General features: G+C 33.2%; 1 protein-coding gene across 1 annotated transcript in view; it reads right to left on the bottom strand.

Annotated features, from left to right (window-relative positions):
* The window catches only part of LOC129945370 (uncharacterized protein DDB_G0283357), a 219,452-nt gene that overhangs the window by 67,488 nt on the left and 132,826 nt on the right, over nt 1-19,138 (bottom strand). Inside the window, exons 4-5 of the mRNA XM_056055061.1 lie at nt 14,398-15,035; nt 13,593-13,741 (exon numbers count right to left, since the gene is read on the bottom strand). Of these exons, the coding sequence (XP_055911036.1) occupies nt 13,593-13,741; nt 14,398-15,035 (787 nt within the window). The remainder of the gene's footprint in view (nt 1-13,592; nt 13,742-14,397; nt 15,036-19,138) is intronic.

The raw sequence follows: 19,138 nt of genomic DNA, 5'->3' as shown, positions 1-19,138 counted from the left end.
CAACGGAAATTCTTTTTTGATTTTCCCTAAGTGGATAGCGACAAATTGACAGAAAGAACAAAGTGCTAAAAAATTTAACAGCCAAAGAAATTAATTTAATTTCGGGTGAGTGTGAAACTGATATAGACTCTTTTCACCATCCACACAATGGCATAATTGATCGTAGAAATCGTAATGGTGACATAAGTTATTGTTGACAATTACCTTTCATATCTCTTTCAATAAATTTGTGTCTTTCATGTTACGTTTCAGTTTCCTTAAAAGTGGAGTGACATCATAAGATCAAAAAAAATACTTTCGACTTGATTAAGACAGTATCAGTTTCATTTTTTATGAAAAACTTAGGAACCATACGAGATAAATGATAGAGTCAATAAAAATTTCACTAGAATTCATTAAACAACTGTCAATCAAAAATCGTCTTCAAAGCCCATGAAATAATCAAGATACCCTTATGGTTTTAAATCAAGAGTGCTTTTCCTTAACATACCAAAGATATACTCATTTCCATATAATGACTCGTATACGTACTGTCGGAATCATTTGCTAAAGAAGAAATTATGTAGGAATTATTGAGAACTATGAGACTTCCCTTGCACGAGCTTGTGTAATGTAAAATTCTAATTAACCAACAACGCTGACAAAAGAGTTAAAACGATGTGAAATGAATCGGAAGAACATTTCTTAAAAATTCATTAGGGAAGTAATGAAAATCATGAGCTTTTGTCAATTTATGAAATATTTCCACAGTGAAACTGAATTGAGATGATATAATTTTCCAAACTTTAGCAATTACTTACTTACATATGTGCATTATATTCTTTCAATTTTTATATGCAACCTGACAAACCTGAAATAAAATAGTATTTCATGGAATTTCTTCGGAACTTGAATGCATAAATTAAATAGTAATGTCTTACTTTTTTTTGAAAATCGTTAGCTTAAAGTTTTGTTGATGATGACAATCCCAATCCATAGCCTTGAGTTCATCAAAAATATAACAATTTGTTTTATTTCAATATAATATAATATTTAAAGGTTGTTTCGTAAAAGGTTTTACTGGCAATAGTTTCGGCAGAATAACTTAGCGCCAGTCAAGTTTATGATTTATAAAATTCCTTCCAAAAAGCATTTTATGTTTTATACTACTTTTTTTGGCTTCCGCAAATTATTTTCAATTTAAAATGATAACAAGGCATCTTTGAAATATAATTGATTATGGAAATGAAAAAATACTTTAAAAAAACATTCTTTATTCAACAGCAACAACATGTAAATAACTAGGATTTGCAAAACAAACATTTCATTTCAACTTAAGTCAATTAAATCACTCAAAGTTTGAATCTCTAGTAGCACAAATATCCACAACTTACCGATACCTCAAATATAGTTTATTCCAGTGACTCGGTATATTTTGAATAGCCGGCTGTTTAGAAAACAGTACTGAAAGTACTGGCTCTGTCTAAACAGAGGTCACTTTTGAAGCAGTCTTCTTTAGGCATTACACAAAAAGGATACTCCTCAATGTTACTTCAAAAACAAGGATATATAAACTTTAACATTGAAATTAGTACAAAATTTAGGAATTTTGAATTACAATTTCGCAATTTTGAAAGAAATTTTGTCTGACTGTTCTATTTCTCAAAAACCTGGTCAGGGTCACAATTGTACAATGTTATAATATTTTAAATATCTTTAACCTTCCATAGGAACTCATTGTAATCGGTCCTATTTGTCGAATTGAAAATGTTGACATTTCTCGACGTTTTAAGTTCCCTAAAGTCGAAATAAAATATTTTTAGAGAGACTTTCGTCCGTGAGTGCGTGTGTACGCACGTTCGGGAAGTTTTTTCGTCGTCCATAGCTCAAGAACCAGTAGGGATATCGATTTCAAATAATTTTTTGTAATATAGATAATAATATTGAAAGATGCAGAAATAACTCTGAAGAAAACTGAGTGAGTGCTTTTCTCTCATATAAATTTAAAAAAAAGAGGCTGGGATGCGACCCACACTGATAACTTCCCAGCCTGTCTGTCGATTTGTCTAAATGTACTCGTACCGATTTTTACCAAATTTGCGTACTATTTTTTGTAGATTTTATTTTTATGAAAAACCGGACTGTTAGATTCATATATAAAAATTACTGAATATCGAAAACAATATTTTCTGTGAAAGAAAATAAGTTTGAAGCCAATATTTTTAATTTTTGAAAAGCTATTTGAGTCGAAAGTAAATTTTTACCAAGTTTTAGTATTGTTTTTTTTTAGAGTTTCATTTTTTTGTAAAAAAAACTGTCAATTTTATCGAATGTTAAAAACAATATTTCTTATAAGATAAAATTAGTTCGAAGCCAACATTTCAAATTTTTGAAAAGATATTTGAGTCGAAAATTAATTTTTACAAACTGTCATTCGATTTTTCTCAAAATGTGTCCTATTGTTAAAAAAAATATTTATCATAAGTGACACTTAAATAGAAGCTATTATCTCAAATTTTTAAAAAGATATTTGAGTCGAAAATCAATTTTTACCAACTTTTATTAATTTTTTTCCGATTTTTATTTTTTGTAAAAAAAAACTATCAATTCGATTTTTCTCAAAATTTGTCAGAATATTGAAAATAATATTTCTTATAAGATAAAATAAGTTTGAAGCCTAAATTTTAAGTTTTTGAAAAGACATTGAATCGATATTCAATTTTTACCAACTTTGAGTAATGTTTTTTTAGATTTTTATTTTCTTATAAAAAAAACTGTCAATTCGATTTTTGTCAAAATTTTATCAGATGTCAAAAACATTATTCTTCGTTGCACAAAATTGACAAACATTTTTTTTCAGTTTTTTTGATTTATAAAAAAACCGTTAAATGGATTTTTTTTTTAAAACATACTTCTTTTATATCACGTTACAATATATTATATAAAATTGAATTCAAGTCTCTAGCGTTTTTGGTTCGTAAAATATTTAGGGTTAACCATAATGTTCACCTTTTTTTCAAACTACTATGGTAAAAAAACCACCCACGCAATTTTCTTGAGAACCCTTTCTGCATCTTTCTGCCTTATTATCTGTTTAAGAAAATTTATTTGAAATCGATATCTTTTCTGGTTCTTGAGCTATGGACAACGAAAAAAATGTGGCGAACGTACGGACGTACGTACACACGCACAGACATCTTTCTAAAAATCTTTGATTTCAACTCTAGGGACCTTGAAACGTCGAAAAATGTCAAAATGTTCAATTTGAGAAATCGGTCCCATTACAATAACTTCCTATGGGAAGTTAAAAACGTGTCCAAAATCTGCTGTCAGAAAAAATTACCCAAAAATGTGTGTGAAAGTGAGTTTCAATGTAGGTACTCATCAAAGGACTTACAACATTTTTTGTTGATGATCGGACGACACATGACACCTTTGAGACAGATCGTGACGCTGTTTTTTTTGTTTTAAATTCATATTGTGTATACAAAAATAAAATTTTGTTGTGAAATCTTTTTGGTATGCAGTTATGTTTAATGCGTACAAACACATGCTTAAAATTTGAATATCGTTAAGAAATGTTGACCCGTTTTAAAGATATCGAACTAAAAAAAAACATTTGTTAAAATTAATCAGAAAAAAATACTTTTTTGATAAGCAAATATTATTTGGACTCTAAATAACACTTGTTAATTATTTATCTGGTCCTTTTATTTTTTTTTTAATTTAAAAGCAATTAAAAGAATGCCTTAGGTGAATCTATATTAGACCTTAATTTTCTAATTCGAATCGACCCAATAGTTTAGTGTGTACGGCAACGACAGACTTCTCTACCATTGTTTGATTAAGATCTCGAGTTCGAATATATTTGTGAATGCAATACTTGCCAAATAGTTTCTACGGGTGACCACACAAAGATGTCCATATTTCTTTTCGAAATAACTCCATAACCAAAGCACGTACAACAACGATACAAATTTTATTCGAAAATACAGATTAGACAAATAATTTATAAAATATTACATCCATTAAATGATGCCCGTTTTGGTTTACACAATCGTTTAATCTTTTGACAAAATTTTCGAAGACATTTCTTAACATTTCCGGCATAATCTCAGAAAGTTCTTGTCGAATGCCTCCAAATCACGTACACGAGTCGTGTAGACACGCCCTTTCAAATATCCCCAGAGAAAAAAATCCGGAACCTTCATATCGGGAGAACGAGGCGGCCAAGTAAAATCTGTCGATCGAGAGAGTAAACGAGTACCGAATCGTTTTTCAACAGAGTGAGCGTTTCGCAGGCAGTATGGCACGTCGCACCATCCTGTTGGAATATTGTTCGACTCAAACGACGTCTACGGTGAAGTTCGGGGAGGAGGAAGTTGCTTAACACGTTTCTGTACCGCTCTCCGTTCACCGTTCCATCAAAAAAGTAGGGACCGGCAATAACCCATTCCGCTACCGCGCACCAAAGCGTCACACGCTGGCTGTGTAACGGCTTTTCGTGTATCTAGACTGGGTTATCTTCGGCCCAATACCTGAAGCTCGAAATGAGCTTCATCGCTCATTAAAAGATTACCCAAAATGATCTCACCATCTGCCAATTTTCTAAGCATTGTCTGAGCGAAGAGTAAACGTTGTCTGTAGTCGGTATCTTTCAATTCATGGGTTATCATGAGTTTGTACGGGTGAAAATTCAAATCTTTGACCAAAATTTTACGCACTGATTCCCTTTTTAGGCCCAAAGAAGACGCGTGTCGTCGCGCTGAGCGCCGCGGACTAACCTGAATCGCTTCACGGACTCTCTCAATATTTTCAGCCGTACGGACCGTTCTCGGCGGGCCCGGACGCTTATCTTATCAGTTGCCTTGGCGGATTCACGAAAATTTTGAACCCATCTGTTAACAGTTTTCCATGAAGGCACGCGTTTATGACGAGGAACTTTGAACTGACGCCGGAATGCACGTCGTACTTTTACATACGAATTTTCGCAAAAATATAACTCGACGCAAAAGGCTCGTTCTTTATCGGTATAACTATCCATTACGACTGATAACAAATGAAAACAAATTTGTCTGACCTGTACTTCAACTGGATCGCGCATTCGACACCATAGCATTGTTACCACCGGAGCGAGACAAAAAAGAAATATGGGCATCTTTGTGTGGTCACCCGTTATATGTTGAAAGTAAAGAGGAAAATTACGTCAACATGAAACAGGAATAAAGAATAGCTGGACATAAGTGTTCACCAGGAATTTATTCTCAAGGAACTTACTCGTTTCAAAATTGAAATTCTTCGATTTATAACCCTGACCAAAAATTAAGCAAGTTTCTAAATCAAACTTTTGAGGTGATGTAAAGTAAACTAAATAGTTATTAGGTCAATTAACTATATATCAATTTTAAATAGAAATAATGTAAAGTTTTGTCTGTTTTCATAGTTGGCGTTTAAAATATGAGTTGATGATAATCGTGAGGAAATAGAATACAAACATGATGAATAATTTAATTATTCAAATTTACCTCCTTTACAAAAAAAACACACTTTTTATTGGTCAACATTTTTGAATTTAACAATATCATCATATTTTTGAGTTGGAAAACGATTCTTATGAGGGTATTGAATTGTTTGAATGGTTCTTGATAATAATTTCTCATCTTCCTCTTTCCACCAAAATAGCTGATTCTTTTGATTCTTGCTTCTTATGCAAAAATGTTATATTTCTGTAAATATCGGTCAATGAGCTATTGTTTTCGAAAGGGTATTTAACTTTTGTTTCAGGTGAATTGCATCATTTTGATTTTGAAATTATGCGATACAAATTCAAAATATACCCTAAGGTTATATGTATCGTGTTTATATTGCGCTAAAGAATTAGTGTTCCATACCACAATACCTAATTTACGAAAACACTTTCCAACTACGAGTATATACATTTTCTATACTCCTTTAATTCTCATAGAAAGTAAAATATTTCTTCCAAAATATTATGAGGGTACAAACTGTTTGTGTCTTATTTTCACCGTACTTTAATTTCATACACGAATCTTTAATACTCATTGCTAATGTAGCAATAACAGACATTTTATGAAGACATATTAAAAAGAATGAATGCACGGAATGTTTTTTGGAAAGAATATTACTTTAACAAAAAGTGAAATCCATACATGTACAAAAAGGTTAGAAACTCGATAAAGACTTTGTTATAATTATAATGGTTATAAAATGGAAATTTTAGTATTCAAAAACATTATATAAAAAAACACGCAACATGCGAGACGAAAATGTTTCTACCTGTATAATATTCGTGTCATGAAGGACTTTAGATTGTTTATGAGATTGATTATTATATGAGCTTGAAGAATATAATTTTCCTTGAACCTGCAACCAAACAATAAAGGTTGTTTTCTGAGAAGACATGCTAGCGGTGCGACTGTCTGTTAGTTACATAGTTTGTCCGGTATATCTTTCCACACAAAGTAATAGTGTGACAGTTTGATATGATGTTGTAACGAAATCCTTTTTTCGAATTGTGAAATTGTTACAGTTTGAGAATTTGACGATGTAATTACAGGCCTTAAAACTTATTAATTTAATAATGCAAGTTTACTGATGTCCAATATTTTGATGATCTGTCCATCGATTTTTGATGCTCTGTGTATATCAGGAACCACTACCATGCAGTTAAAATTTGGAAGTACCAAAGGACAAGTGTGAATCCAGGCTTTTCATAAGAAGGCGGTAACATATTTAACGTAAGGACGAGTTTTTGGGAACTGCTTAAAATTGTCTTTAATTTTGTGTAAGGGGCTTGAAAAATGTTTAGTAACACAATATGTATGCATCTTAATATTATATTTACTATTTCAAGGTTCAAAGTGACAATGTTTTCATATTATTATTTTTAGAATAACTATTTGATTGTTACAACACCTCCCCAGATATGAAAGCATTCCAAAATTTTAACAGTTTTCTAAATACGGCCTGTTAAAAAGCTATACCATACAATACGTTACGTAATAAACTTACAATGCATTTTTTTATTTCATACAATTCAGTTCAGAATAAACAAAAGTAACAAAGAAAAATACTTTAAGTTCTTTATTCTAAGGTTTATTATAATTTAAGGGCCGATGGTGAATGTGAACATTGAACATTTCAATTTACATGTATGAAACTTTTCAATTTCAAGGTATTTGAAAGATACACAATCGCCTCAATTGTCAGAATGGTAGCATCAAATGGCAACAGTAGATGAACAATTTTCGGAGAAAATCATCTTCAGTGATGAGGCACATTTTCACCTCAGTGGATTTGTCAATAAGCTGAATTAAAGCATTCGAGCGAAGGATAATCTAATAGTGATTGTCAAAAACCAGTGCACTTACAAAGAGTGACTATGGACTATTGTTGGTCACAACAAGAAGGTGCCACTTGCCCCACAGCTATAGAAACAATGGCTCCTTTGAGCGACAAGTTCAATGGCAGTGTTATCTTACGTGGTGGCGATGTAAATTGGCCGCTTAGATCATATGATTGGACTCCAACGAATTTCTTTCTTTTGGGTTATGACCGACCCCCCCCCCCCCACTGAGAGCGAATTTCGTTGGAATTTTCGTAGGAATTTCTTTGAATTCAAAATTAATCGTGTTGGATACGATAACACTTATATTTTAAATTATTCACTTCCCATAGGAAGTTATTGCAATCGGTCCGATTTGTAGAATTAAAAATGTGGACATTTCTCAACGTTTCAAGGACCCTAGAGTCGAAAAAATTTGTAGAGAAATATCTGTACGTGCGTGTGTACGTACGTTTGTACGTTCATCATACGCTCAAAAATCAGTAGAGATATCGATTTCAAATAAATTTTGTTATACGGATAACAATACACAAAGAGCACTAAAAAATGGAGTTAGTGGTTTTTTAAAGAAGCAATTTAAAAAACATGTGAAAATTTTGGTTTACCCAAAATATCTCAAGAACTAATTATGCTAGCGATTTGAATTCAATTTTATATTATGTATTTTAACGTGATACCAAACTAATATATATTAGGAAAAATTCCAATTAACGTTTTTTTTTATAAATCAAAAAACTGAAAAAAAAAATATTTGTACCTCGAATATTTTTATTAAAAAAGACTGATTTTATCTCATAAATAATTATGTGCAACGAAAAATAACGTTTTTGATATCTGGTAAAATTTTGAGACAGTTTTTATAAAAAATAAAAATATAACAAAAACAAAAAAAAAACAATAAAGTAGTTAAAAATATTGATTTTCGACACAAATATCGTTTAAAAAATTTAAGATGTTGGCTTTAAATTAATTTTATTCTAAACAAATATTTTTTTTAACAGTCGGTCAAATTTTTTTAAAATCGAATTGACAATTTTTTTTTACAAAAAATAACAACCTAAACAAAACATTGCAAAAAATTAGTAAACATTGATTTTCAACTGAAATATCTTTTACAAATTTAAGATAATGGCTTCAAATTTTATCTCATACAAAATGTTGTTTTCTATATTCACCAAAATTTTGAGAAAAACCGAATTGACAATTTTCTTACAAAAAATAAAAATCTAAAAAAAATGTATAAAAATTCGTAAAAATTAAATTCCGACTCAAATATCTTTTTAAAAATTTGATATATTGGCCTCGAATCAATTTTATTTTATAAAAAAATATTGTCTTCAACATTCAGTAAAATTTTGTTGGAAAAGATAGCTTTTTTTACAAAAAATAAAAAAACCCAAAAACAATTAATAAAAGTTGGAAAAAATTAATTTTCGACTGAAATATCTTTTCAAAAATTAAACAAATTGGCTTCAAACTAATTCATCTCACAGAAAATATTGTTTTAGACATTTGGTATTTTTTTTTAAATCATTTACAGTAGAGATTGAGATTTACACGTGAATTTCAAAAATATAAAGGTCTCAAAAAACAACAAAAGTGTCAGTTTCGTTAAAAGATTTGAATAACATGGAAATTGAAGAGAGAAAAGATTTTTGTGAGTGCAATACTATAGTTAATTCCTAACTTTTTTTTTTCCATAATTTGTTTTGACTTTTTATTTTACTAAATTTTGTACCTGAATCCATTGAATTTGTAATGAATCCATTATTCAATTAGCAAATATTTTTCTTTCCCCAATGTTTCAGTTTAGTTGGTTCCTTCTTGATCAAAATATGTATTTGCAAAAGTTTCAAACAGAATTAAAATTTTGTCTTTAGCTGCAATCAACGAGTCACTTACTTACTTACTTAAGGTGGCGCTACAGTCCTGTGTGAACTAGGGCCTCACCCAACAAACTAATCCATCTAGCTCCTAGTTAGATGTCTCCAGTTTCGCGCTGCAATTTGGGTGAGGTCACTTTCCACTTGTGCGTGCCACCTGATCCGCGGTCTTTCTCTACTACGCTGTCCTGTGGGTGTGGATTCGAAGACCTTCCGGGCCGGAGCATTGGTTTCTATGCGCTCTACGTGACCCAGCTATCTTAGTCGTTGGACTTTTACTCTTCTGGCTAAGTCTACGTCGCTGTACAGCCCGTACAGTTCGTCGTTCCATCTTCTCCTCCACTCCCCTTCGATGCATACGGGACCGTAGATCACACAAAGAACTTTTCTCTCGAACCGACCCAAGGTGCTTTCATTCGCTTTTGCCATGGTCCATGCTTCTGCACCGAATAGCAGGACGGGGATGATAAGGGTCTTATATAGCAACACTTTGGTCCCTCGAGAGAGGACTTTATTCTACGTTCGATCTCAGCGCTGGTGTTGTTTTCCGAGTTTACAGCGGAGCCTAGGTAGACGAAGTCCTTGACAACCTCAAAGTTACGTCTGTCGATTGTGACGTTTTGACCAAAACGTCGGTGTTGTATGTCCTTTCTAGACGACAGCATGTACTTTGTTTTGCCCTCATTAACCGTTAAACCCATTTTTGCCGCTTCTGCCTCAATGCTCACAAAAGCCCCATTGACATCACGCTGAGTTCTTCCGAGTATGTCAATGCCATCAGCATATGCCAGTAATTGGACAGACTTTTGAAAGATAGTGCCTCTAATGTTCACGTGTGAGCTCTGCACTATTCTTTCAAGCAAGATGTAAAAAAAATCACCTGACAGCGCATCAACTTGTCTAAAACCTTTTTTGACATCGAAAGGTTCTGTTAAGTTGTTTTCAACCTTTTTGGAGCAGCGTGAATTCTCCATGGTCATCCTGCACAAACGGACGAGTTTGGCAGGGATGCAAAAACTAGACATGGCTCTATCCAGCTCGTCCCTGTAGATGCTTTCATATGCGGCCTTGAAATCGATGAAAAGATGGTGGGTGTCGATTTGGTGTTCTTGGGTTTTTTTCCAGGATGTGCCGTAATATTACGAGATTTTATAAGCGATGTTAACGACACTGATTCCTCTATAGTTGGTGCAGAAAAACATGGAATAATTTTCAAAAAAGGGGTTACAAGTCGAAAACAGTTTTTTCTTTTTTTGTGCCTGGACTTACGGTGGTGTCAAGTTAGCACTACATACCTCCTTTTTTAAAAAACATACAAAGTAAAACAAATTTTTGGAATTTTTTTCTTTGCACAACTAATTTACAACAAAAAAGCTAGAATTAACTGCATACTCAGTTTTTTACATTTCGGAAAATGTAGTGCTAACTTAACAGTCGTACCGAAAACGGTATTAATAATAGACTTTCGGAAATTGTGTCAGAAAAAACACATCAGAAAATTCTCCATATTCTGTTTTATATTCATAGGAAAAAAGATCAAACTTTCTTATTTTCGGCCTCTTTGCAAAATTTTTGAATCATTTTTTCCCATTTATACAAATGATAGTAAGGACAGAATATATCTTTTTTGAAAAAGCTATGTTTCAACACAATTTCTAAGATTTTTATATGAAAAGCACCCGAAGCCTCTCTAAACTATTGTATACTAGCTCTTAAATCGATCATATTCAGAAAGTGCTGGAATCTTGGAATGCTTTCAAATGTAGGGGGTCGTCCAAATTAAATAGTTAGATAATGTTTTTCTGGACAAAAGTGTTGTAAAAGAATCTTATAACACAAATTGTCACTTTAGCCCTTTGATATAATAAATATAAAGTATAGATACATATATTCGCATTATATTATTGCAATTTTGTCAACCTTTCTTACAGGCGATGGTCAAAAACTCTTTATGTGAAGTGTGTGGCCCCTTCTCTTATTAAAAGTCTGAATCCCCTATTTCAGCGTCATTGAAATAAAACCATCGGATGGATGTTTGCCGCCGATGTCGCGGACTCCATTTAGCCGATTTTTTGTTCAAAAAATAATCAAACCAAACCAATATTATTATAATAAAAAGAAATGACAATAATAATTTATAACTCCGATTCATAAAAAAGGATCTAAGAATGAAAAAACGAATTACCGGCCGATTGCCAAACTTTCCGTTATTCCCAAACTATTTGAGTCCATTATCTGTAAGATGTTATCCTTTAATTGTAATTCAATTGTATGTGAAAATCAACATGGTTTCGTCCAGAATAAATCAACAATTACAAACCTACTTCACTTCACTTCTTTCTGCCTTGACTCTTTCGAAGATCGTAAACAAGTAGATTGCGTATTCACAGATTTCAGCAAAGCCTTTGACAAATTGTGTCACAAGACTTTAGTCCATAAACTTAAGGCCTTAGGGTTTAACGACAAATTCTTGACGTGGATCGCGTCTTATCTCAAGAACAGAAGTTATAGCGTTATATTCAGAAATGAATTCTCCGACCAATTTTACGTCAACTCTGGTGTTCCACAGGGTAGCCATTTAGGTCCTTTATTATTTATCTTATATATAAATGACATAACATCCGTTATAAAAAACTCCTCCGTTTTAATATACGCTGATGACATTAAAATTTTCAAATCTATTAGTTCAATTAATGACTGCTCACAGCTTCAAGAAGATCTTCATAGTTTTAGGGAATGGTGCAATACAAACCGACTTTTATTGAATATTGACAAATGTAAAACTATGTGTTTTACACGCAAAAAAACAATTATAGATTATAACTATTTATTAGATTCTTCCTCCCTTTGTAAGCTTTCCGTTTTCTCTGATTTAGGTGTTATTCTTGACAGTAAATTAACGTTCTGTGACCATTATAACTTTATAGTTAAAAAAGCTAACAAAATTCTAGGTTTTGTTAAACGTTTTTCTCGTGACTTTCGTGACCCATACGTCTTAAAACTTCTTTATGTATCATTTGTAAGGCCAATACTTGAATACGGCTGTGTTATCCATACTATTCAGTCCATATTGACAGACTTGAAAGTATCCAAAAAAGATTTAAGCGTTTTTGTCTTCGTTTTCTTCCGTTTTCCCAAATATTTACACCACCTCCTTATTCTCAGAGACTTTTGCTAATAAAGCTCCCTACACTTTCACAACATAGACAATATCTCCAATTTTGTTTTATTTTAAAATTAATTAATGGTTCTATTATATCCGCAACAGCTCTGAATCGTCTAAATTTTAGCTATAGCCCAACTAGCATAAGAAGACAGATACCTTTATGTCCGATCTTTAGCAGAACTAACTATGGTATGAATAGCCCTTTAAATCAATTGATTTCAGTCTTCAATAAATTTTATAATTTAATTTCATCTGTTAATGACAATGTTAAAAGTAAACAATTTAAAGAAAGATTTTTTAATTTGTTATAGTATTTATTTATTTCTATATTAATTAAAATTTTAAATTAAAAATTATGTAGATAGCTATAAGTTTATATTAACGTTAGATAATTAACGGATTAAATAAATAATAATTTGTGTTTTATTCAAAGTCAACATGGCCCTTAAAATTAAACCAGCATTTACAAGAAGACGAAGTGTTTTAAGTAAATATTTTGAAAATTTCAAATTTTTCTTTATAAAACTACGAGGGTAAAAACACTGTAAACTGTTTACTATCCAAAAAAACATATTGAAAATATGACCTGGCAAGACGTCAAAAATGACGATTCACATTATGGTCCATTATTTTAACAATTAAAAAGTACTTACAAAGAGAAAATTCAATAAAAAGTATGTACAATATTTACATTAAGTATTACATGAACATAAAAAACTATATATTTATTTACCTCTTTTGTAGACGGGAGGCCAATAATTGCTTTTTTGTATATTATATGTACAAAAAGTGACGTTCCTGACGTACACACCCTTCATATTGACTTAAAAATTCCCACTGCTCACTTAAGGGGCACAAAGTGTTATTTATCAAAAGGTCAGAAAGGGAAGAGAAACAAAAAAATGGACGAAAATACAATCACATATTGTATATAACGGTTTTTAATCGTAACATGCTGCTTCCTTATATTTTTTCATTTCGGTATGATTTCAGACTCATTTCGGGTTCCAAGAATTTCATATATTTTTTAATCTGTTTAAGTTCAAGCAACGAAAACACGAGAAATTCAAAGGAATTTTATTTTTGCAGGAATACTTTAAAATTATGTATAAAAGCTTCGGTCTTATAATTTAAAAAAAAAATAAAGTTATGAATTCTTTTCGAGTAGATGAAACTTCTCTATTGTTGGGAAACTTACCTCGTATTACTGTGTGGAATCGTTGAATGATTTCGAGAGATAGTTTCATCTGTATTCCGGTATGCGCCAATATCCGCAGTCAGAAGATTCGCAGCTATAGACGAGGAACGCCTGCGGTTCAAAATTGGAGATTTCATGGCTCGAATATTCTGAAAAGATAGTTAAGTTATGTGCTTAGAAATAATATCATCCAAGTAAAGACACAATTAAATTCGTATAAAATATCATTTCTGACCACAAAATGTGTAATAATTATTTTCAAAAGCAGCACCATTACATTGACCACAGATGGGGATTGACGTGCATGTTCAGTTCATACTCTGCGTGTTTGGAAAATTTGACTTTATTTTATAAATTAGATAGATTATGTTCCTTGCACGAATATACTGAAAACAAAAGTTTCCGGGAAATTCACCCCTCCACTCTATATTCCAATGTAACTCATCAGCAAAAAGTTTTAAGAGCGACCGCGACGCGACAAAGCCTTTAACTGTTTCTCTATCCGCATCCAATTAAGGTGATTTCATTGCTTTGTGGATGGTGTCATTGGCACCGACATAATATGAAGTACAAATAAAAATGTTTCTCTCACGGCAGGCCGTAATTGGAGCCTTAATCCCTGTGTCACACATTTTAATTGCGCCCCCAACCCCCATTCTGGTGATTATTTAGCGGAAGCACAAATGTTATACTTTTATGTGTGCACGACATAAAATATTCCCTATTTTGTTGAAATGAAACCACCGACACGGCAGTCGACACACATAGCATACATATATGTATATGGCATAGAAAGCGAACTTACCCCCGCCGCTGTCCTGTTGACCGAATTTCCGCTGCCACTGCCAAGCATATTTGAGGTTGACAGCCGTTCAGTTGGAGAACTCAAATCCATAAATACGTTGCTTAATGGTCTACCGCCATTTCCGCTACCACCGCCACCAGCGATGGGTGACGCCGCCGCCGTTGCACAATGCGAATTATTATTTGATATTGAAATTGAATTTGAAACAGCACCGCCACCGCCGCTGTTGATAATGCCTCCATTATTGTGACCAGACAATGATATACTGCTGTTACAGTTGTTAGTCGCTATCGCAATCGAGCCCTGATGGTGGGTGGTATTGCAGGTGGAATTGTCCAACCCACGTAGCCCTATTCGTGGAAGTGTTGTGTTGCTCTCCTTGACGTGAAATCCTTTTGATTGATTATGCTGCGACTGATGGTGATGTGAAAAGTGCTCTTTTGACTGCTGCTGCTGCTGCTGTTGGTGCAGTTGCTGTTGGTGATATTGTGGCTGAAGTTTTTTCTTTGAAAGCTGATGTGATTGTTGGTGCTGCTGTTGCTGCTGCTGCTGCGTCAAAGGATGTCGACTTAAAGCACTATAGGGTATAGTTGGTGTCGAGGACGTTGTACTTATTGTATCACTCTCATCGCAACTATCTGCAAAGAACAAAAACAACAAGAAAGATAAGATGACATCAGTGCAACCGACATCAGCGAAACAGGACGAATATTAAAATAAAAAAAATAATTTTTCTGCGACACGTTTTAAGTTATACATACTTAAATTGATTTTGACAAAGATGAGAAATGCAATAATTTGGTTTATATTTTCTTTTATAACAAATGAGATATGTTTTTTTTGCTTTCGTTTGGTATGACAGACAGTTTCCTAGATTTCTTTGATCCCCGAGGGCACCACAATATAATACCATTCATTTTTATTTTTTAATGAAGTCTTTAAAAAGCACCTTTGTGAGGATTAAATTAAATCATCGCAAAGGGTTATCCTTGCTTTTAAGTTCTTATCTATAATTTATTTATTTCTTTTAAACAGGAGGTCATCCCTAATTCGCAATAATAAGGTCGAGGTATTGACTGAAAACCATAAAGGAAATGGTTTCTGAAATCTATTGGCTTGGACGCAGATGAAGTAATATACAGAGAGGCAAAAGCCTCCTTTTTTTATCAAGGTATACTTTTGGTCAATAAACTATAAAGTTCAACAAAAAAGTGTAAACGCACCTATATGTACATCACCAATTTAGGTAACGTTTGTTCAAAAGGATCAAACTGCAAAAATGGTTCAATAGTGCAAATGTTCAACAACTGCAATGAAGAAATTGTGGGTTTTTAGCGCTTTTCGTTGTCAACAAAAATGTCTGCGGCATTTTTGGGTATTGGGTGGCTCAACAGTCCGTTGATAATTTGGGCCTAGTGGCTTACAACTCTCAACCATTCCTGTGTGAGAGTAATATTGTCAGAAATGGAGGGGATCTACAGTTAAAATCTGAACCTGAATGGCTAGCTTGAGAAAGCATTTTTTCATGACAAGAATTACTCTTGATGGATTTGGCAATTCTTCGTTAAAGGAAGTACCCCTGAAAAAAAGAACTTTAGATGGCATAAGCAGGGATGGAACCCAAGACTACAGTCAGTCCATCCAACTTTTTTTTTATTTATTTTTGTTACTTTTGTGATGCTTCTTTTCCCTAGGCTGAGGTAAGCTCACCGGACTCTAGGGTCATCGCAAGAAAGCACGAAACTCGAGTATAGAGAGTTGACCAAACTACTCTTTTCCAAATAAAAAGAATTATATTTTCCTTTTTCAGATTTTATTTTTTTTTCTAATCCAATAAAGCGGCTTAAGACTAAACAATAGGATATCTATAGATAATAATACCTATTATATATGCGGTGACCATCCGTTCATTATTATAATGAACAGTTCATTGTTTGAAGAAAATGTTTGTTATGAATTATTGTGTGTTGGAAGAAATATTATTCATTATTCATTATTTTAGAAATTGCTCATTATTTGTTCATTATTTTATAACTTTTTTTTTTAGGAAAGCCTAAACATAAAAACCAATAAATGTTTAATGAAAACGTACCCTTACATCATAATTCGTAGTCTTTCTTTTTCGGAACACTTCCTACTCTCCCAATTACAAAAATCAGATCATATTATACATCCTTAGATACAGGGGAAGTTAAACTAATATTCCTACACTTGCGCACAGGATGACTTTCACCACTGGAAATTATTTATACCATTGAGTTTTACTGACCATAAAAATGGTAAAAGTAACTTTCAGTGAGTGTGAATGAAACTCATCCTTTTTAGATTTGGACTAGTTATGGGAATTTTCCAAAAGTAATTGTTAGAGTGCAATCCGACTGTTGGAATTATTGCATTGTTGAAAAATCCTTCACTCCAAAAATAAATGAAGAGCAAGGATTAAACTCTTTTCTAGGACAAAGTATAAAGTGGAGTTAAGTTTAATGTATACTAGAAAAATAGAAGCAATATTTCATTTAATGACACTGATGTTTTCGACGTGTTTTCATGTGTACAAAATTATGTTTCGTTAGAAAAAATTGTTGAATGGAAGGAGATAAGTGCGTCGAAATTTTCAAGTTTTTCAATACAAAAATGATACAATATGAAAACATTTCAAAAATCGTAGAGATTTGTTTATAGCTTTCAGGGTCTAATGCACCTACAGAGAGAGTTTTCTCAATTTTAAAACGAAGTATGGACAAACGAAAAAAATAATATGAAAATTAAAACAATGAATTTTAATTTGCATATTAAATTGCAAAATTGCAAAGTATTATTTAAAAAGAAAGCCAGGATTTATTTATATATTGTAATACGATGTAAAAGTTGCTAGCAAATATGATAAAAAGAGTTTAAGATTTTGTTTACATATGTTTGTTTGTGAATAAGTTACAGACTGAAAGAATTTGCGTTTTCTTTATGTTTGTTTTGTTGATTATCGATGAAAGTTCCTCTTTTATTTATTTTAAAAACATACCTTACTATACTATATTTATTAATTCATTTATATTATTTTATATTTATTTACTATTACTCAATGAAATATACAAAAAAATTGAAAACTGGTCAACATTTTTGAGGTAGTGTTAATTATTTTGTCCCGCAAAATATGGTCACCGAACTTAATACTACGGTCAAGAGCCCATCGACACCGGAAGGGTGAAGATGAATTACTCAATAATACGGCAAGTGCCCGTCGACAATGAAAGGGTGAAGTGGAATAACACAATAATTCGGCAAGTGCCCGACGTCACCAGAAGGGTGAAGGGGAATAACACAACACTTCAGCAAGTATCCATCGACACCGGAAGGGTGAAGGGGAATACCACAATAGTTTGTTTGTTTTTACTACGCAGCACGCTATGGAGCAACGGCCCATCGACTCTTAATAGGGAAGGGGAATATCGAGGGAATCTTGCGCTTCTGAATATAAAGTTCAAAACCTTTATTAAATTTTGTCGAGTAAGCTTCCAATTTTTTCGGATTTCTTGGGTCGATAAGCCAATTCTCCTGCAGGAACCAAATGTGAACTCTATAATGACGAACAAAAATATCGCATGTATTTTGTTTTTCTATTTCGGCTGCGTATTGTTGTCACTTATTTCACTTGGTGGGTATGCAGATGGCGGTTGATTGGTGTCGGTCGGTAGTAGGAGTGTGACGCTTCGTTACACTTTAATCTTAAACCTATCTTAAAGCTAGACAAAAATTCATCAAACTAGCCTAATTAACAATAACTTAAAACTTACTTATTGGTCCCATACGGACACTTTAAGAAAAACTATAGCACTTAATACTGAACCTAAGGAGTTGTGCTCCGCCTTGTGCTTTGAAGTCCCGATTGTACAGTAGTCGTCTATCCACGGTTCGTCGTCTGACGTGGTAGATTTGGGGACCTGCCTGTATCAGACCGCATCTATCTAAGAAGAGGAATGCCTCTAGCGGAGAGAAGCCGCTCAAATGTGCACTCTCAAAGTACTCATCGTTTGGATAACACTCCCCGAAAATTAAATTGTTGGTCGAAGACATAGATCTTACAATGTGACCTCGAACGAGTTTTATTACGAAATTGTCAATTCTGTTGATTTGAGCCCAGTTATATAGGATCTCGTTAGAATAGTAATGCACTAAAGAAGATTTTACTGTTTGATATAAGCCGCTACAGCGTCGTAAACACTGTCGCTCGAACACCCGAAACTTCTCCAACCATAAACGATCATCGGCCGTATGTGGGCCATGTAGAAAATTACCTTCAGTCTGGGGTCAAACCGACTGCTCTAAAATAGCCGTTTCGTCAAAAGCGAAAGCTCCTCTGACTATGGTCAGAGCAGCATTTATATGTCTGTCGAAATATAAATACTGATCTAAGCAGATACCGACGTACTTCACTACACTTTTGCTTGCTAATGGCTGCCCGTGAAGATCAACGATGACCATCTTGCGCCAATTCTTGCACGTATCCCTCGTGGACCTAGCCAACGGAGTCCGGAACAGAATTTTATCGGACTTCTGGATATTTATTTTCAGTTTCCAGTCGTCGCAATATCGCTGAATCTTGTTGAAATCACGCTGCAAGAGAATTCTAATAACCTCAACCTTTCGGGCTGTTCTGTACGCAATTAGATCGTTAGATCGCTGTTGTAAATGCTGAAGAGAATCGGCGAATTCACCGCTCCCTGTTGAAGCCCATTTTTGATTA

Source organism: Eupeodes corollae, chromosome 2 (genome assembly GCF_945859685.1).
Source record: "Eupeodes corollae chromosome 2, idEupCoro1.1, whole genome shotgun sequence".
Lineage (NCBI taxonomy): Eukaryota > Metazoa > Arthropoda > Insecta > Diptera > Syrphidae > Eupeodes > Eupeodes corollae.
Note: the sequence above shows the minus strand (reverse complement) of the source record. Positions and strands in the feature narration are given on the sequence as shown.